Source organism: Astatotilapia calliptera, chromosome 3, assembly GCF_964374335.1.
Source record: "Astatotilapia calliptera chromosome 3, fAstCal68.1, whole genome shotgun sequence".
NCBI classification, from domain to species: domain Eukaryota; kingdom Metazoa; phylum Chordata; class Actinopteri; order Cichliformes; family Cichlidae; genus Astatotilapia; species Astatotilapia calliptera.
In genome coordinates this window covers 43384286-43406183 of record NC_137424.1, presented here as the reverse complement: position 1 = coordinate 43406183, position 21898 = coordinate 43384286, and the positions used below count along the sequence as shown (strand labels likewise).

At 39.5% G+C, this 21898-nt stretch overlaps 1 protein-coding gene across 1 annotated transcript; it reads left to right on the top strand.

Annotated features, from left to right (window-relative positions):
• Positions 1 to 1281: 1281 nt before the first annotated feature.
• LOC145426220 (basement membrane-specific heparan sulfate proteoglycan core protein-like) lies at positions 1282 to 21471 on the top strand. Its single transcript, XM_080299797.1, has 11 exons — positions 1282 to 1418; positions 3395 to 3676; positions 5999 to 6265; positions 6613 to 6879; positions 10541 to 10822; positions 12326 to 12589; positions 17483 to 17746; positions 17846 to 18121; positions 18268 to 18567; positions 19566 to 19864; positions 20330 to 21471. Exons 1-11 carry the CDS (start codon positions 1355 to 1357, stop codon positions 20660 to 20662), a joined length of 2898 nt encoding a protein of 965 aa, XP_080155923.1. The 5' UTR covers positions 1282 to 1354; the 3' UTR covers positions 20663 to 21471.
• Positions 21472 to 21898: the final 427 nt, after the last annotated feature.

The window sequence follows — 21898 nt, the reverse complement described above, 5'->3', positions numbered from 1 at the left end:
ACACTTCTCCAGTCCGAACGACATTCCAATGTCATTGCTGTATAGCCTGGTAGTGTGGATCAGTGAATCGATGTCTCGTTCACTCTTGGCATACAGCTTGATGTCATCCATGTACAGGAGGTGGCTGACAACTGCTCCGTTCCGTAGTCGGTATCCGTAGCCAGTCTTGTTAATGATCTCACTGAGGGGGTTCAGGCCTATGCAGAACAGCAGTGGGGACAGAGCATCTCCTTGGTAGATCCCGCACTTGATGGTGACTTGTGCTATGGGCTTGGAGTTGGCCTCTAGTGTTGTACGCCACATCCCCATTGAGTTCCTGATGAAGGCTCTTAGGGTCCCATTGATCTTGTACAATTCTAGGCATTCCAGTATCCAGCTGTGGGGCATTGAGTCATAGGCCTTCTTGTAATCAATCCAGGCAGTGCACAGGTTGGTCAGTCTGGTCTTGCAGTCTCGGCGGAAGGGGCTACATGAATAGGATGACGGACCTATGGATTCTTCGATATATATATATATATATATATATATATATATATATATATATATATATACTTTAAAGGCTTTAGTGAAAATACAGGCACCAAAGTAGAAAAGCTGTTTTGGTATATTCACTCTCAGTGACTCCCAGTCTGCAGAAACCTGCCAGGAGACAAATATTAGTGGATATTGCAGCCAAAAAATCCCCCAAAAGGGCAAAACATACTTACATGAAGCAACACAACAGCTTTGTATATTATAGAAAAAGGAAACAACACAACACAAGAAACAAGCTTCTATGTTTGCAGTGGACAGGAAATATAAACATATCAACCAACTGCTACAGGAGCTGTTTAAGTTTCGTGTCAAAGGGCAGGAAGCACAGAGAGACCAATCAGAATAAGAGCCTGTAGAAAAACTCTTGTTGTATCTATATTAAACACAACTTCTCTTTATCTGCAAACTAAAACTGTTTGATTATCTGAGGATCAGAGTGCAGCAGGCTGGATGTGACGATGGGGCACTCTTTGCTCTGCATGATGGGCTTTTTCTGTAAGTACACGTCTGACATTGTTTGAATGGCAGCGATTAAAGAAAATGTTTCTGATCTGTGAGAATTACAGTGAGTCACTGCTTTAACCTGTTTACCTGAGAGCTGGAACAAAGCAGACTTGTGATTCTTTAAGTGTTTAAATGTTTGATACACTGCTGCTTTTTGCATCACTTATAGTTGCACACTGTGTTACAACAGTTTGAGTTATTATGTTTGAGCCTGTTTGACAAACAGAAGCACAGAAATTTGGTGATTACTGTTCATCTGGAAATGTATCTTTAGAAAGTCTTACTTTATATTGTTTTTGATCTTATCAGTTGTATAATGTCTGATGAGGTTTTATTCATTATTTTAGTGCTCAGTACTGTCATCTGTGGAAATGCTGAAGGTAAGAAATGATCTTTTTCTTCCTGTTCATATATGTAGCTGTTATCTCCTATAATGTGCTCAATAATATCCTCCCTGTGTTTACATGTTATCTTCTGCACAGACTCAATGCTTCTATTCAGCCTGTGCAGTTAAACATAAATGGCTTCAGTAAGCGCTCCATGTGGAGACTGTGGCGTTCTTCAGAGCTTTTACTGATGTACCATTTGTACCACTTTCAGTCTGTAAAACTGTAACAACAAAGCAGAGCAGGTACATTTAATCTCAGTGTAGATGCACACATGTCACATGACCAATGGGGGGCGATTGTGGCTCAAGAGTTGGGAGTTCGCCTTGTAATCGGAAGGTTGCCGGTTCGAGCCCCGGCTTGGACAGCCTTGGTCGTTGTGTCCTTGGGCAAGACACTTCACCCGTTGCCTACTGGTGGTGGTCAGAGGGCCTGGTGGCGCCAGTGTCTGGCAGCCTCGCCTCTGTCAGTGCGCCCCAGGGTGGCTGTGGCTACAATGTAGCTTGCCATCACCAGTGTGTGAATGTGTGTGTGAATGGGTGGATGACTGGATATGTAAAGCGCTTTGGGGTCCTTAGGGACTAGTAAAGCGCTATATAAATACAGGCCATTTACCATTTTATTTAATGCAAGATCACAACATTAACAATAAATGGACAAAGCCTGTCAAGTGACGTAAATACAAATACTACATGCTGACATGTTTTATGCTAACAGGCAAAACAAAGCACTAACAGTTAGCTTACAGTAGTAATGTAACAAACTTCACAGACCCACAAGAAGGTCAAGTTGGTCAAGTTTCAGCTCACCTGCTCTCTTTGTTGTCTGTTTTATTACTTGTGACCTTTGCTGCACTTCTGCTGTGACAGATCCACAGATGAGTGTAGAAGGTTTTCTGTAATCGAGAGTTCATTAACCCTGAGCTCAGGCTCACAGGCTCAGGCTTTCTGTCACACTCAGAACAAACCACCAGGTGGCGTATTACTCAGCCAGGCTCACCTGCTCTTCACCTTGTATTTGTGTCTCAGTTGCAGTAGGAAATAAAACTGCAGCTGGAACATCTGTGTGGCAGATGTGGTGGGTTTCTCCTTCTTCCACTAAAAGGACCACAATAATAGACTCATATTTGTCTAACTTACAGAACTTAAAGTCAAGGCCACTCTGACAGCAGACAGCACAACCACACCAGCAGGGGGCAGTGTGACACTGACCTGTGAGGTGAATTACTCTGTTCAGAAAAACCTCATCTGAAAATGAGATCATCTCTTTTAGCTCTAAGAGTGCAATCTCTGTCTCTGATGGAGGCATCTACACCTGCAGAGGAAGGAGAAGAAACACGAATTTAGTCACAACTAAAAGCGATTCAGTCATTATTCAGGAAACTGATGAGTTTAAAAAAATTTGAGAGTTGAAAAAGGTCTTCTCCAAATTGTAATGGAACTCAATATTCACTAATCACCAGTACTTAAACCACTAAATCTGTCAAATTATTAATTATTAGGCTCAGTACATTGTTTCACCTTTGTTCAGTCTTCAGATCACTTACAGACACAGAGGAGTTCATGGTGCTGTTTTGTATTTTTAGAGTGATTTAAAAAACAGTTTGTGCTCCTTTCCTGGTTACTGAACCTTTACTCTTAGTTTTTCTTTGCCAGTTTTGACTTTGGTGCCACATAAAAACTTTCTATTTCACATTTTATGAACAGTTTATGAGAGCAGAGCAGCCTCCAGCTTTGAATCCATCACTGGAGGTTTAACAACATTGTTAGGAAACAACAGCTAACTGATGACTCATTGATTATATGTTCATAAATGTATAAATATGGAAATGTAAAGATGTCAAAATAAGTAAACTGTTGAATATAAAGATCCGTTAATTACCTGATTTAATTTATTTATTTAAAAGAAAGAACTTTTTGATTTTCAAGTCCAATTATCAGTGTGCTAATGATATATTTTTGTTTGAACAGCTCTGCCTAAGCCCACTGTGACACTGCAGCCATCCTGGACTCAGATATACAGAGGTGTGATATACAGCGGTGAGACAGTCACTGTCAGATGTGAGATTCAGGGAGGTGAAGGAGCTCAGTGGACGTATGAATGGAGTCCAGCCAAGTTAAACACACCTCCAACATCCAATGAATACACAATCAGCAGTGTTAGTGAGTCTGATGGTGGAGGATACAGCTGTCGGGGCACAAGAGGCTCCTCCTGGACAGAGTGGAGTGATGTCATCACACTGAATGTAAAACGTAAGTTGGAGATATTTCACTCACACTGTTTTTTTAATTTATATTGTAACACACCGAAGGCTTTTTTGTTTATTTGTTGTTTATTATCAAAAGAAGCAAAAATGGCTTTGATAAAAATTAACAGTAAAGACTCAAAGTTAAACATCTGAAGTATGAAAAAGGTTTTGTTATATTGTTATATGTTATAATATTTTTATATTTTTAATGTTGAATTTCTTCTCTATAAAATAGTGTAGAAGACATTTCTTACTTCTTAAATTACTGTTTGTAATTATGCTATTAAATAGTGGCAGTTATAACATAAGTAATTCTTTGGATATACATTTTTAAACAAAGTAAAACAAATTAAAATGTGTCTCTGTGCTGAGACCTGGTGGAACTCAAAAAGGTTTTAATTCTTTCAGCTGACTGAAAGCTCTCACCACCTGCAACAGTCACAGGCAGCTTCCTGCAGGAACCTGGTCACAGCAGAGGTCTTGCATCTATTTGAACCCTTTTATATGCCAACACCTCACTGCTGATATTTATGGCAGCTCTGAACTATAATTATTTATGGTGGATCTGTCTCCTCCTGTGCTTGTTTATCACCCCCTCAAGTTAAACAAGGATTTTATTTCCACCCTTTTCTTTGGAATCATATAAAGATTTGACAGCATTCTAACTCTTGGGGATTTTAATGTTTGCTGCCCATCAAACTCCTATAAAACACCCTTCCAACAGATGACATGAGTTTTACAGTCTATTTAAAAGTTTTGCTAGACTGCTGTGATAACATAAAATCATGGTTGGCAATTCATTTTTTTGAATGTAAACGATCAAAAAAATTGTATTATTTGAACCTTCAGACCCTCGTTTTGCTCGTGTAACCTTGTTCCTCTGAAAAAGTTCAGAACTCTCTTTGAAAAAAATCTGCAGGTGATCTTTGATGACAGTTTCTCATTTGAGAAATAAATAAATTGTGTTGTAAAAGGGTTCGGGCATTTGCAAAAATGATGTTCGTTATGTCATCTGCTCACTTTAAGAAAGTAATTCATGCATTTATTTCATCCATTCTTGTGTAATATGCTTTATTTTGGTTGCAGTCAGGCTATAATTATTATTTAATTGTTTGTTTTTAAGTCTCTGAATGGATTCACTCCCTCGTAGCTCTCTGATCTTTTAAATAAACAAACTCCAAACAGAACTCTAAGGTCAGCTGAAAAGTTGCTTCTATTTGTTCCTAGAAGCAGACTAAAACACAGGCTAAGACTAAGACTGGGCCTTTGTGATTGTTTTGCCTGAACTTTTGGCACAGTTTGCCCTTCAAATTACTCTTTGATTACCAAATAAATAGTGTGCAGAAAAAAAATGCAATTCCCAAGGAGCCTCCCTCAACTGGACACATTTGACATAAAAGACTCAGCTCCTCCTTCAGATATCAGTGGGCTGGTTCAATTTGAGGAGTGTGGGTGTGGGCAGAGGCAGTGGGACAGCTAAGCCTGAGCCAGAGGTTTGATCTGTTTGTCTTGCCAGAAGGTTAGCAGATAAGTGATTTAGCATATATATGTACAAAGGGTCTGACTGCACCAACTAACTGCATGTTGACTAAAAAACACACAAACACATTGTTTTCTGTTAGAAGTGAAGTAAGTTGACTAATAGTAGGAAAGCTTTTCATGCAGACTTCCTCTGAGTTTAATTTCCACCTGTCTCACTTTTCTTTTTTGAAAAACAGACCTTACTTCTAACAGACCCATCCTACAGTCTCTTTGTCCTGCAGAGGTGCTGCTCTAGCCTCTTCTTTGTTGAAAAAAACAAAACTAACACTATGAAACATAAACATTTAAAAGTACAGTGTGAAGCAAACAATATTTTGTGGTGATAGGTTAATAATTTTTATCACTTTTCTTCCTCTTACGGTGCCCCTGCCTAGATTACTGCAACAGTCTAAGCAAACAATCAGCTGAATGACTGCAGACCAAACAGATTTAAGCTGCCAGGCTTTGAGCTCAAACACATCACATAGGATCCCAGCACTCCCATTTTTCATACTGGCTCCCAGCTTCACGCTGATTTTAACCTCAAAGTAAATGTAAAGCAGAAAAATCTGTGAGTTTTGGAGTATAAATAAAATATAACTTTACAAAGTAAATTCTAATACATTTTATATTAAAATGTTGTGTTACAGTGTGAAAGCTATAAATTGTTTTATTGTGACTTTGTTTTGATTTTCAGACTTCAAACTGTCTGTGAATCATTTGCTTTGCATTCACTCTACTCTTACGTTATAAAGAGCAGAGTTTTCATGTTTCTCTTCTAACTGGATCATTCTTATGTGAACAGTTCCCACTAAGCCCACTGTGACCCTGCAGCCATCCTGGACTCAGATATACAGCGGTGAGACAGTCACTGTCAGATGTGAGATTCATGGAGGTGAAGGAGCTCAGTGGACGTATGAATGGAGACGAGGCCAAGTAAACATAGGTTCAGCATCCAGTGAATACAGAATCATCAGAGCTACTGAGTCTGACAGTGGAGAATACAGCTGCCGGGGTAGAAGAAGCTTTTCCTGGACAGAGTGGAGTGACATCATCGCATTCAGAGTATTATGTAAGTTGGACACGTTTCACACATTTTAATTACAATGTTTCATCCAAAAACACAACAAAATTCTTTGTATTGCAACAACACAACAGGTTTTGTTTTTAATTTTGTGTGATTATTTGGATATATTGGAGGTTTAACAGCATTGTTTGCAAACAACAGCTAACTTACAGCTCATAGGTTACATGTTCATAAATGTATAAATAAATGCAAATATGTAGAAATAAGTAAACAATCAAATATAAAGATCAGTAAATTACCTGGTTTAATTTATTTAATAAAAACAAAACATTTTATTGTTGATTTTCAAGTCAAATTATCAGTGTGCTAATGATATCTGTTTATTTGAACAGCTCCTCCTAAGCCCACTGTGACCCTGCAGCCACCTTGGCCTCAGATATGCAGCGGTGAGACAGTCACTGTCAGATGTGAGATTCAGGGAGGTGAAGGAGCTCAGTGGACGTATGAATGGAGACGAGGCCAAGTAAACATAGGTCATACATCCAGTGAATACAGAATCATCAGAGCTACTGAGTCTGACAGTGGAGAATACAGCTGCCGGGGCAAAAGAAGCTTTTCCTGGACAGAGTGGAGTGACATCACCACATTGAAAGTAACAGGTAAGTTGGACACGTTTCACACATTTTAATTTCAAAAACAAAACAAAATAATTTCATCAGTACTGTGGAATTCTGGGGTATTTGTTAACACAGTGGAGTGACATCATCACACTGACTGTGTCATGTAAGTTGGGCATATTTCACCTTTTAAAAAAAAAAAAAATTCTATTGCACAACGTTTGATGCAAAAACAAGAAAATATCACGTCTTTCAATAAAACTGCAGGCTTTCTTCTCATTTTAGTATCAAAAGTAGCGTAAAACAAGTTTTAAAGTGTGGTATCACAAGAAATTAGTTGGTTATATAAATATATGAGTATGCATAATAGTTATTATTCATAGATACCTACATCCTAAGTTCCTGTTATTCATCTGAAAGAAAAAGAATGAGTGTGTCGTTACAATGGTAATGCCAGGAGAGGCAGTAGTGGTTCTGTGTTACATTAATGTTGTAAGGAAGTGGAAGAAGAGTGTGTCCTGTAGGAGGCAGTAGAAAATGGATACTCATGTTCTGTACATGCACTGAAAAGAAGGTTCAGTAAACCAGTGTCAACGATACTTCATTGTTAGTCTCAGTTATTTTATTTCTATTTTTTGAAGATGCAACATAAAGTTTTACATAAAATCCACAGCAATCACTCACAGTGAAACTGTTATGATACGGCTGTGTGGCAGGGAGGATGTAGGACACAAACGCAAAACAATCATCAGAGCAATGAACTTAAAAGGCTGCTTTATTGCAGCGGTATAATTTTCACGAAAAGAAAAAAACTTGCAAAAACAAAATAAAACAAAAAACTGGGAACTAAAAACAAAAACACTGGGAAACCTGTAAACTAGTGACACTGATCTCAGGGAGCACGGAAACACGCAGCATGGTGAGGGGACGACGTGACACTGACAGAGAGAAACACGGGTCTGAAATACACTGAGTGAAACGAGGGAATGAGACACATGAGGGGAGAACAGTCGAGACCAGGGTGAAGCAAAGCTAGAAACAGTGACAAAGGACAAGAGACCGTCAAAGTAAAACAGCAAGTATAACACAGACACGGACGAGACACTGAACATAGGGAACACGGAGCACAGAGACCAGAGAGACAAAAGACACGACTAGGGTGGGTTTTGATTATCTATTTTCCGATTAAAATCGATTCTAGCTTGAATAACGTGATATTGATTCAATAAAAACCTGAATCGATTTTCTAAATATAAATGTATTTTGCCCGAAACGCCAGAATCTCAGGTTAAACCACAAGATTTCAACAGCCACCAACCAGCTAAAACAGTAAATGAGAGCAGGCACCTGCTGTGATGCTCACACCTTTGATAAAGTCTCACAAGTGTCAGCTTTGTTTTTATAGATATAAAAATATGGATATGTACTGATAAGTGATCAGAATTATAATATTTCTGACTGTCTGAGGCAAAATTTCCCACATTCAAATCGAATCGACTTCTAGAAATCAGTGACGATACCCAACCCTGGACACGACTGACTGGGGAACAAGAAAATACAGAAAATCCCCTCGTTTATGTCGGGAGTTAAATTCTAAAAGTAATCCACGATAGGTGAAATCTGCGAAGTAGCCAACTTTATTTTTTACAATTATTATAGATGTTTTAAGGCTGTTAAACCCCTCACTTATTCACTTTTCTCAGACAGGCACGAACATTTTCACAGTTTTCTCTCTTGTTTAAACTCTCAAAGTTCAAACCTTCTAGAAAAATAAGTCCAAAATTAAAGAATGAAACCAAACACACCCGCAGTTGCCTTTGACGGTGCAACACGTTTTGTCGCCAGTGTTGTGTTTGTTGGGGAGAAAACTTACAAACATACAGTGCAGCACTTCAGAGTCACACTGCTAGAGATCGAAGATTTATGTAAATTTGACAAGCTGAACGCATTCTGTACTGGACAGCAGCGGTCCTTTATCGCAGGCTTTCTTTTACATTGAGAGTAAGATCCTCCTCCTCTCTCCCTGATGCTCGCTGATCGCTATGGTAACACGTAAATATTTCTTTCAAAATAAGAGACAAAACTACAAAAAGATAAAAATAAAGTACATGAAAATATATAATTCACCATAACGCTGAATCAGTGAGAGCCCTGTGCTTGTTTCTCTGCAACGAGCCGGTCCCACCTGGGCATAATGGGGGACAGTGACACCTGAAGTGTGTTGCTTTTGCTCAGTCTGCGCCGCAATTTTGTTTTGGAAGCTGTAACTGCAGAAAACTCCGCTTCACACAGTTATGATGTCGGAAATGGCAACAGGGTTTTTAGTGCTGTTGTGGCAATCTCGGGGTATTCTCGGGCGACACCGGCAAAGCTCATAATTTACTCATAACAGCCAGGAAAAGATCCAGGGAAACCGAGGTGAATTGCATTGTAGCGAGGGAGAGACCACTGTAATACAAAATCAAAACACTGGTTCACAGACCCAGGACTGTGACAGAAGCATGTGGAGTTGAAAGACATATTCAGTAAATTTCATTTAAAAAAATGAAACACAAATGTAATGATCCCAGTTTATTCAGCTCAGTTGTTGCACATGTGGATTTTTCACCAGTTTTCAGCAGAGTGGAAGCAGCAATGGTTTAACCCACTTTTGTTTAACCCAGTTTTCTCCTGTTTTGTGGACAGCCAGGGAGGTCAGGCATTGCATCTTCCTTTTCTTGATCAGGGAAGTTTTACCCTGTGTTTTGTTTCTAGGAAGGGGGAGAGTTTTGTTTGTTATTTTGGCCTTGGAGAGCCTGATGCTTTTAGCTTCCTGGCTCAGCTGTGTTTATTGCGAGTCTTTTCCTTTTTTTCAGCTTTGTAAAAATAAACCTCGTCAATTCAGCAGCAGCTGTGTGGTTTTTGCGTGCGTTACACACTTTTCCCGTGTTGTTTTGCGTTTCTGTTTTGAGGGGCGTAACAGTCGTTAAATTCTTTCTACATGGTGTTCCTAATGTGAGTGAATAATCCAGCACAGCCAGTTTACAACATAGGACACATATTAAACAGGTCAATACTGATAGATAGATACTTTATTGATCCACAAAGCAAATTGTGTTAGAGCAGCATGATAAAAAGTGAAAATAGGGCCTTACACTATGAGACGGCGCAGGAACTTTTATATTTACAACAGTGAAAAAGAAAAGTAAAAATTACATTTGTTAAAAACAGTTAAAGTAAAACTGATATTGTGTATAATATGTTAGGGATTTTATACCTGACAGGAAAGTAAGGTCTCAGGTTATTCAGAAGAATAACAGCCCAATTACAACTCTGGATTATATGCTCATAAATATGCAAATGTAAAGATGTAGAAATAAGTAAATAGTGCGATGTTTGAGTATAAAACTTCTTTTTTACAATGTACAATCTGAGAGACTGAAGTTGTTTACATGATATTGTGTGTTGATGTTCAGTCGCACAGATTTGTGCACACCTGGTTGTTTCCGTCACTTTGCTGGTAGATTCTTAATATCAGCAAATTAGGTTTAAGGTTTAATCTGATTTTTTTTTTATTACCTTTTTATTGTTGATTTTCAGTCAAATTGTCACTGGGGTGAAAAAAACGTTATTACCCCTAACAAGAGCAATAAAACCAGGAAAGCGTCAATGATCGTTTTATTTTTCTATAAGTCTGATGATGGGATATTTTCTCTTTGAACAGCTCCTCCTAAGCCCACTGTGACCCTGCAGTCATCCTACACTCAGATATATGGAGGAGAAATATACAAACATACCTCAGTCACTGTCAGATGTGAGATTCATGGAGGGGAAAGAGCTCAGTGGACGTATGAATGGAGACGAGGCCAGAAAAACATACGTGGAACATCCAGTGTATATACAATCAGCAGAGTTACTGAGTCTGATGGTGGAGGATACAGCTGTCGGGGCACAAGAAGCTCTTCCTGGACAGAGTGGAGTGACAGCACCTCATTGAAAGTAATAGGTAAGTTGGACATATTTCAAATATTTTAATTTGTACTGAACAATGTTTCATCAACTCAACCAAACGTTTTGTATTTCAACAGCACTGTAGGTTTATTTTGTGTTTAGGATCAAAAGTAGTTTAAAATATCTTTTAGTGTCATTATAAAGATATTTAATAATCACTCAGTGAAACATCTGGAAAATATTTTGTTAGTTTGATGAAAGAATTCAGTCCAAATGTAATAATCCCAGTCACTCCCATCTTGACCTCATGGCTGCACATGTGGAGTTTATCACTGCAGATCAGTTACTTCCTTTGTTTTTAGCATTTTTACATTAATTCCTCGACGTTTCAGGTTTGGCTACAATATAACCTCATTTTATGTCACGGTTCGCTTGAGGACTCACACGCAGGACTCAGAGGCACAGTCAGTATTTATTACAGTTCCACCAGGTGTATATACAAACAGTGCAGGGGATAGTGCTATATACAAAGCGGTGACAGGGAAAGGGCTCTGGGGAAATCCAGGTAGGGAAAAGACACTTGCTCCTCTTCTGGCTCTCTCTCCAAACACTCACACAAAAGGGAATCCACTCGGGGAATGGAGGGTCGGGTCCAGGGGATCTATGTACAGAAGGAAACACACGTTAGACGTTTTGCACAGGGCAGCAAAAGAGAACTTGCTCAGAGCCGGGCTGCACTGACACGAGTCACACACAACGATCCAGCGATGAGTAGAAGCCACTCCCTGGCTTAAATGCTGGCTGCGCTGATGAGGCCCAGGTGTTTCCTCTTCAGAGGGGGCGTGGGCCGAGGGCGTGAACCCACCATGAGTTCCGCCCTGGCGAGAGAGCGAGAGAGAGAGAACACTACTAGTCAGCGGCCTGCTGATCCCCTGGCCGTGACATTTTATTAGAGACTGTTCTGCTACATTACAGGTTCCACTTAGATTCTTTCCTGTAATTGTTGTTAATGGCATTTGTTTATTAATTTATTTTAATTAATGAAAAATAAAGGTGTTCATGAGTGTCATAATATCTTTAATGATACGACAGCTAGAAGAACCTCCAGTGTGGAACAGATGCATTAGTGGATCAGTGGTTCAGTTCATGGAAAATCAGTCAGAGCCACAAGAACCTGTTTGTTATACAATAACTACAAGTGTGACAAGTGTGTCCCAAATCAGCAACTGCACCAGTTTCACATGATGACCTCATCACAACTTTTAGAAAATGTTTCTCAAATGATGATTTCTTCCAGTCTTCTTAATCTGCTGTCAACTCATGAAAAATAATCTGTAACTTTTTGGAATCTGAACAAAAACTGTGCAAAGTAAAGACTTTACCTTTTACATTTTACTGAAAATATTGTGTTACAGTTTGAAACTTTTATGTTGTGACTTTTTGTTATGTTTAACTTGTTTCTCTGTGAATCAGCTGTTTTGTAATGACTCTACTCTTATGTTATAAACAGCAGAGTTTTTATGTTTCTCTTCTAACTGGATCATTCTTATGTGAACAGTTCCCACTAAGCCCACTGTGACCCTGCAGCCATCCTGGACTCAGATATACAGCGGTGAGACAGTCACTGTCAGATGTGAGATTCAGGGACGTGAAAGAGCTCAGTGGACGTATGAATGGACTCCTGCCAAGTTAAACACACCTCCAACATCCAGTGCCTACAGAATCACAGTTACTGAGTCTGACAGTGGAGAATACAGCTGCCGGGGCAGAAGGGACTATTTGTTAACAGAGTGGAGTGATATCATCAGACTGACTGTATCATGTAAGTTGATCACATGACAGGACATTTTAATGTTCACCACACTTATTTATTTTTCAGGGAGTTGGCAACCCTAGGTGGTGGTGATGTGTTAGGGTTGCCAACTCCCTGAAAAATAAATAAAGGACACCTCGTGGCCAGGGCCGGGCAACCCAGTTCACCCTTCCCAGTGTGGTGAATTTTGTAGCTCTTTTTTTTGTGTGTGAAATTATTTTTTTAACCATTTGACTTGAATTTGATTTAAGCAGATGCATATTCTTTGTGATATGACCATATGGGAAACAAATGATCATTTGGCTATTTATTTTTAGCTCAAAATGACAACATTAACACAGTAAAACAGGTCTCTTTCTTAAACAGAAGCCTGTCATGCTTAACTTTTGAGAATATAAGTAAATCTTTCTTTAAAAGAACTCTGTCCTGCTTAACTTAAAATTATATAAATTAATAGAAAGCAATAGAACGAAAAATATTCTTGTAACAGCGCACATATAGTGCATTTAGTACAATTGGCTTCAGTTGAGGTATTATTTCAGCTTTTCTAATGCTAATCAGCTGCTCCTGTTTGTAAACCCGCTTGTTCCCATGATTAGGCATCTTAACTCGTCATCATTATTAATCTATGTATTACTTTTATGTATTAGTGATCTATTTGTTGTAATCATCTATCCTTGCAGTTGTTTATTACACAAAATAAATTATATTATCACACTTCTGGCCACATAGCGCTGATATTCACTGCACATGCCCATATTAACCTTAACCAGAGCGTTTAAAAAAACAAACCAGTGTTTACATACCATATCTGCTTCAGCCGTGGCCTGGTGGACAAAAAAATGGTTAAGGGTTCCCCAAGCTTTCACGCCCCTCATGTTCTTCATGTGAGCACCATTAGAAGCATGCCTATGGAAAAAGTGCGCCGGCACACAGTGCAGTGCGCTTTATAGGTGTTATCGTGCACTTTTCCAGCCAGGTGTTTTCCTTTTCCCAGTCCTCCCAGTACTTTCGCAGCCTTTTTTTCTTTCTCTGAGGGGAACAAACATTGCTGCTCTAATGCTGGGCTCACACTGTGCGATCTTTGGTCCATTTTGAGCCGATTTTTGAGTCATGCGACCGATTTGGTGATCGGCCCGATTTTGGCCTTCATCGTGCGTCGTGTAGTATACGTGGGGTAACGAGAAGCGATTAACACCTCACGACCAGCTCCCGATCATCAATCGCTCGTGAGCCGCTCACACTGCTCACGCGCAAACAGGTAAACGTCGGTGAAAAAGACGGAGCAGCTCGGCTGTGCGGCGTGTGATCTGGACACAAGCGATGGAGGCACAACTTGTAGAACTTTGGAAAGCTCATCCGAGCCTTTTCGATGTGGCATCACAAAATTATCACGACCCCAACAACCGTGAAAATAGTTGGATTTACACTGCTGCTCAATCACAGCTGCCTGATCAATGTTTTTCATTAGCAATTTGGCAAAGTTGATGGTGGTGTGTCTGTGTGAGTGAAAGACAGAGAGAGCGAGCGACAGATTTTCTGTTATAACCTTCATTTTATGGAGGCACAGTGTGAGAACTCAAGTCGCATCAGAGCATCGGGCGGTATAGTGTGAGACCCTGCATCGTGACCTACGAACTTCTAACCCCTGCGAGTCAATCGTGCAGTTTGAGCAGGAGCTGAATAACGTGACTGAAAAAATCGCACAGTGTCTGCCCAGCTTTAGGTGTACTGTCGTCCGAGACTTGCACCGCAGTGTCGGCGTTTGTTTCCCTGTTGGCCATGCTTCTTGTTGTGGTCATCTGTTGTCTTCCGGTATTTTCTCCGTAAGCGACCTTTCCTCGACCAATGAGATGAGCGGTAATCTGAATTGTCATACTCGAATTGTCATAAGTGTGCTGTCAGCTCATTGGTCACAAATCAGGAGAGGGGCTGGGAATTATGTTTTCAAACAAAGCGTTAATTCCATTAACATTTATAGACTACTTTTGATTCTCACTGTATTACGGGACAAAGTGCGTCCCTTATTAGCTCAATACGGGACGTGTACTTTTGTTTCGAAATACAGGACGATTCCGTTTTTTAAGGGACGGTTGGCAACCCTATGATGTGTCCGGCTGCCAGCGGGAGAGCTGCAGCCGTTGAATGTACTGTTACAGCAACTGTGTGATTATTGTAAGAATAAATGATGCTGCAAAGCATGAAAATGTCATCGGGTCTGCCGTGGTGGCGATCTTTTTCTTTTTTTAATTTTAAGTGCAGGCAAACCAGTAAACAAATTAAAACAAATACTGTTGATAAACTAATACAAACATTACAATTAAAATTCTCAACAACAAAAACAAAAAAATATAATTAATATGTAAACAACTTAACAACCCCCAAAGTGTCTAAGTCACATGACGTGTCAGTGCAACACCGAAACATGAGAGTGGGGGAAGAGGGAGCAAAGTGCTCTCTGCTGTCACAGGAGTGGTGACCTGGTTGTTTCGTTTTTACCGAAAGCACAGCATAGCAAACAAGCAGAACTCAAAGTAAAGAATCGATCTCACCAGGCTAGTATCGATCCGATACCGATGCCGACTTGGGATCGATACTATCGATATTTGGATCGATCCGCCCACCACTAACAGAAAGAGCTGAACGCGCTGGGCAGAAATGAGAAGCGCAAGCAACACATTGCGAGCAAACGCAAATGCAAAAACAGAGCAAAAGGGGCTGCTATTGGTGTGTGTGTGGATAACAACAAACACTGAAATACATTTTTGCACGCAGCAATTCATTTTGTTCACTCAAATTTAGCTTTTCTTTCCTCAAAATCAAATTCTCCTCAAAATGCAACACTTGCACCTGCAAAGGTAGCACATGTGGATACACTAGCATATTTTTTACAGGGCTAACACATCGAAGACATCGTTAACAGCTTCTACAATCACATAGAAGCTGTTTTATAAAGTTTTATAAATTTTATAAATTAGAAACCGGACTGTGAATCAAATTTAATTTGCACAATCAGAGACTCACCGGAGTTAATGTATTGCTCACACAATACATGAACTCTGTAGCTCAACACGTTACAGGATTGCAAGTTCCACATGGTAAATGGACTGGTTCTTTCTACTCTCCTGGAGTACTCAAAGCGCTCTATACAACACACCCATTCACACAAGCACTACTATCTATACTTTAAGTGCTTTCTAACTATCAATCATACGCATTCATACGCCATAAGTATCTTGCCCAAGGATATTTGGCATGCAAACTAGGGGAGCCAGGGATCGAACCACCAACCCTCCTGAGCTACAGCCACCCCACCACAGCAGTTTTGTGCATCTGCAAAACAAAATCAGTGCTCAAAACTATGTTTCATGGGGTTCTTTTACCCTTTAAACACAGTGCAATATACAGAGAAATTTACCTACAGCATGCAGAGAGCTGCAGTGAAAGAAAGTTAACATGAGCAGTGCAGCGGTGCATTCATGGTACATGGGAAAACTCAAGACTTCACTAAAGATAAAACAAAATTAAAATAAAATAACAACCAATAACCAATAATACATACCAGGACCAGGGTGAACTTTGAACTAGTAGGTCGGAAACAGAAGACACAGAAATATACAATCAGTTTCCAGTTTACATTAATTTATGCATCTGAAAACCAGAATAAAATATTTAAATAAAATTAAACAGCAATATGTAAAAATCTCTCTTTCTGTCTAGTTCAGGTTAGTTTGAACTCTTACCTGTGTGAACTACAAGTTAACCTGTGTTAGCTCCTACAGGGTTAACCAGCTTTCTTTCAGCTGCTCTGCAAACTTTGATCAATATAAGTCGGCTCAGTTTACTCACTAGACCTGCAGAGTGGCTGGTTAGTTATAATCAGTAACACAGTGAGTTACCAGTACAACACCAACACAATGAATGGAATTACAACACTGAAAGCACAAAATCAGCTGTCCACAGATTTACAGAGAAACCTTTCACAGTCACAGTCTGGTGTGGAATCAGTTCTTGGATTAAATCTTCTGTGTGTCGCAGTAACAGAGCTTATGGTGGAGTCGTGTCACAGTTCAGAAGTGTGAGTCAGTTTCCTGATCTCTGGAATATGAGTTGATCCAGCAGGAACAGATGATTTCAGTGGAAGTTCAGATCTCCTAGGTGTGGATCACCGTCAAGGTTCAACAGTCTCAGATTTCAGTTCTGAGATCTGCTCTCGGCTGATAAACCTGATCTGTTTTGCAACACAAACACTGGAGTCTTATTCCAGCATTCCTAACAGCTCAGCTGGAAATCACATCCAAACTGCTCCCTGTAATGTCAGCGGTAGAGTTGACTGTGCGTATTAGTGTGGTCTAAACACATCTGTGCGACAGGAAATGTCAGCTTCCACAGCAAAAGAATATAAAACAACCTTACTAGGTCTCATCTTAGCTATCAGAGGCTTCAACATCAGATTTAGTAAAGAACACAAGGACATAACGTGCTAACTGACACCAAAGAAAACCAACTGTGACTCACCAAATCCCAATACACCAAAAACAAAAGTAAAAAACAACACCAATGAAACGATAACTGCTCACACTCATTTAGGAGCAATTCTCACATGTTCAAAATACAATCAGATCATATTGACCTGGGTTACTTCCTCATTATTGATCAATAAACTCAGTCATGCTTCAAATTAATTATTTGAAATGTATGTAATAAATTAAAATACACAAAAGTAAATAAAACAAATTCACTGTTTTGATCAAAACAGAAATACAGAATATTTTGTGTGGCACAGTTTGTTTTATCTCAACTATGGTTTTGTGATATTTGATCATTTACATATTTCCATCTTTAAATTGTTCTGATTCAGTCATTTTTACTTTTATGTTCTTGTTCTAAACTGAACTGCAGCCAAACCAAAGGCTGAACTGAGAGCTGATAGGACAGCTGTTCCAGTAGGGGGCAGTGTGACCCTGACCTGCTCTGTGAACCCATCATCATCATCATCATCATCTGGATGGAAATACTACTGGTACAGAGATGAGAAATCTTATCAACTTCTGACAAATGAACAAATCAGTGTCTCAGAGGGAGGACGCTACAGGTGCAGAGGAGGAAGAGGAGAACCAGTTTACTACACAGAGTGGAGTCAGTCAGTCAGGATTGACACAACTGGTGAGTGTAAATGTAACTTCCTACAAAGCACTACATCTGATGGTAACTGAACCTTTTGTCTTTCATGCGTTTTTATTGTACTTTCTTGAACATTAACAGTCTCAAACAGGCCTGTTGTGACTCTGTATCCAAACTGGTCTGAGATATACAGAGGAGAGACGATCACTGTCAGATGTGAGATCCATGGAGGAGACACTGAGTGGGATTATGAGTGGGAAACAAACAGCATGATAAAACCTCCAAATCAAAATGAATACAGGATTATTTCTGCTTCATCATTCAACAGTGGAAACTATCGCTGTAAGGGCAGAATGAAAAGTTCACAGCATGAAACAACAGAGTGGAGTGATTCAGTCACACTGACAGTTTCTGACAGTAAGTCATGTTTGCTTTAAGCTGTTTGAACACTTTGTAAAATGTGTTTCTGTTCATAGACTGAGATTATTATTCTTTGTATAAACTGAGCTCACTGTTCAGAGACTGTACTACATGTTCACTGAGAGAAAATCTTTGTTGAACAGATGAACCCCGTCCTGTCCTCACTGTGTCTCCATCATGGCTGAGTCCTGGAGCCTCAGTAACTCTGAACTGTGAGGTTGAACATCCGTCTGCAGGATGGAGCTTCTACTGGTATAAAGCTGTTCCTGATCTATCAGAGAAATCCTACAGTTATGAGCTGCTACCTGATGGCAGTGGGACTGCACAGGACTCCTACATCATTCATGGACAGACACACACAGCAGGATATGTGTGCAGAGCTGAAAGAGGAGACCCAGAGTATCACACTGATCACAGTCAACCAAAGTTTGTCTGGTCTGCAGGTCAGTTTGTTTCTCTCTGTCCTTTCAATAAGTTCATGTTAGCTCATCATTTTTATTCACCAGGATTTAGACCATTAAAATCTCATCTCCATGACAACCATTTATCTCCGTTTATATTAAAACTCCCCAAAAGAAGAACTGAACTGAATGTTTTCCTTTCTCTCTGTGATCAAACCAAACTGAATTTCTTCGTTTCCTTTTCTTATTTTTCAGTTTTTATTTAATGTGATAACATGAAAAACAAAAGACATCTATGAGATTTTAAATGTTTTGATATTTAAACTCATGTTTCTGTTTGTACTGATTATTTTTACTTAGTGCACAGACAGGATTTACACAGTTAAGACTCTTTGTTTAGTGCTCAGGTAGGTGTTCAGATAAAAAGTCAAATATAGTTAATAAAGAAACAAAGATGTCAGCAGGCAGGTTAACAGCTCTGACAAATACAAGAGAAACACTGACTACAGATGGACGCTAGAAGAAGACGTCACAAATAACAGCTGCTGTTATTGTTCATTTAAAATATACTTCAAAGGTTTTTAGTTTTGGTCCTGCTGCTGCAAAATATCTCACTGTAGAAGGAATCTGTGAAACAGACAATATCACAGAATTATGACAGAAACATTACAGCAAATGACTGAAGTGTGTTCAGAGTGATCTGTATCAGGTGGATGATGCTGAGAGTGATGACTCAAAGCTCATGATGTCACATGACGTGTAACAAGCTCTACATGAGCTGCCAGCAGATAAAGCATGTGGGTTAGATCATCTTAAACATGTCAGTATTCGGCTCCTTTGTTTTCCATTGATTTGACTGTCTGTGTGATTCAGGGCTTGTTGTCAGACTCAGTGTTGTCTCACCAAACAAACACTTTATCATATTGAACTATTAAATTTGATTTTCAAAACAAAAGCTTCAAACAAACAAATATTTTCACTGTGATATTTTGAATCCTAACATCTGTGAGCTTTGTCTCTTCACTGCATGTTGTTTCCAGATGTTCATTCAGCAGCGTCTCTCACAGTGAGTCCTGACAGAGTGCAACACTTCACCTCTGACTCTGTCTCACTGACCTGTGAGGGAAACTTCACTGAGTGGAGAGTGAGGAAGTTCTCTGATGGCCGACTCTCTGACTGTAGGAGAATGACTGGATCCACATGTAACATCAACACATCAAAGTCAGATACTGGAGTGTACTGGTGTGAGTCTGGATCAGGAGAGTTCAGCAGTGCAGTCAACATCACTGTACAGAGTATGTTATTATACATTTACTTCTTGGATCTGAATGATTTAGACGTCACATGAACATTTGTCTCAGCTTTGCTCTATGTGAAGTAATTCTATGTGGCAACACAAACAAAAATGAGAATTTCAGACAATTTCAGACAACAAAGCATCAAAATATTCTTGGTTGTTGGTCTAATTTCTCTTCATCCTTTCATAATCCAGTTTGTCATAATTTGCCAACAGTATTTTTTATTTTCTCTGTCAGAATAAAACTCAACAAAGCTCAACATCTCTGTCGTCACATTAGATGAACCTTTAATGTCTCAATTCAGAGAAATTTGGGAAACACGTCATGCAAAATAACACAAACATAGAAACATTTACAATTTCTACCTTTAACCATTCAATAATGTCACCGTCAGTAATTTGACTCCTGCAGGGAACATCCCAACTATATTTCCAGTCCTCATAATCACTCAGAAAACCAGGTCTGCATGTAGATCATGAGACACGACTCACAGCTTTTTCTCAAAGTGTGCACCAGCTGGTCTGACTGAAACAATTGTGTGTGATTGTGTCACAGATGATGATGTTCCTATCCTGGTGAGTCCTGTTCATCCTGTGACTGAGGGAGCTTCTGTTAGTCTGAGCTGCAGTTTGAGAACACAAAAAATACTTTCCAATGTGTTTTTCTATCACAATGACAAACTTATTCAAAATGATACCCGAGTGGAGCTGAAGATCTCTGCAGTGTCAAAGTCTGATGAAGGTTTCTACAAGTGTCAGTACTCAGGAAGAGAGTCAGCACAGAGCTGGATGTCAGTTAAAGGTGAGCAGGATCAAAACAGTGTGTCTTTCTGTAAATGAGTTTCATGACTGAGAAATAACATCATATTATCTTTCTTAATGTTTTGAAGCCACCTGGATCTATTTAGTCAGAACTTTTATAAAACTATTATATAATATCTCTATATTGTCAGGTTTAATATTGTTGTGGTTCAGGACTCATGTGTGAGACTCAGGTGAAAACAGCAGAGGAAGTAATGAGTCAAAGTTTACTCAAACAAAGGATAAATAATTTAACACAACAGATTGTGAGCTTTGACTCAGTCAACAAGAACAAAACATAAATGAACCTAAACTTAATGAGTGAGTCCTACAAAAACATCTTAACTGAGGTGAGAGAGACAGGCCAGAGGAGCGGACATAACAGTGTGAGGGCGGCAGATCTGTGGGAGAGGAGAGAGCAGTTAGGGCAGGAAATCTGAGGGAATGTGACAAGACAGAGAGTGTTCATAAAGTGGCTGCAACTATGCCTTACTTGGAGTCCAGACTAGCTGGGTTTAGTGGATGAAGGCAGAGGTCTGTGGAAACTGCTGAATGATGGGCAGGCAGGCAAGTGAGGAAGAGGCTCCGAGGGGGGCAGCAGTGGTGGTGAATAGGGGGGTAATGATCCAAGGTGGCAGGCGTCTGACTGGAGGTGAATGATGGCATGAAAACGAATCTTGAAGCAGGAAGAAACTGAAACAAGGGGAAAATCTGTTAGCATACAAACCTTATTTTCCTAGAAAGGATCCCAGCAGACCTGCCTGGTTACCTCACTGACGAGCTGCAGTCATGTTAACTATCCATTAACATTTGGCTACAGCCACCGAGGTCTTCAAGGTCAACTTAATGACTAAAAAGAAATCCTTATAACATAGAAACTATGATTCTTACAAAGGTGTTGTGTCTTGTCAACATATAGAAAATACTGTATAAAGATTTAAAATATCCTGTTACGTTTGACCTCTGACCTCACTTTTACATTTCACATGTGCCCTTGTTGTCATGTTGAAAAAATCTGCCTTTGGACTTATTTTTACTGAACTACAAACTTCTCACAGTACAAATAAAACAAAATAAATACACAGAAAATACAATATTTTTTTTCTTTGAAAGCAAATGCTGTCAACAGAGTGAGCTGCCTTAGCAGAGATTTGTGCTCTCAGTGTTTGTTTTATACTTTATTAATAATTAATTATTGTTTGTTGTTTGTTCACAGTAACTGTGTCTGGAGCTGACAGCTCTTCATCTCCTGTGTGGTTGATGGTTGGACTGGTT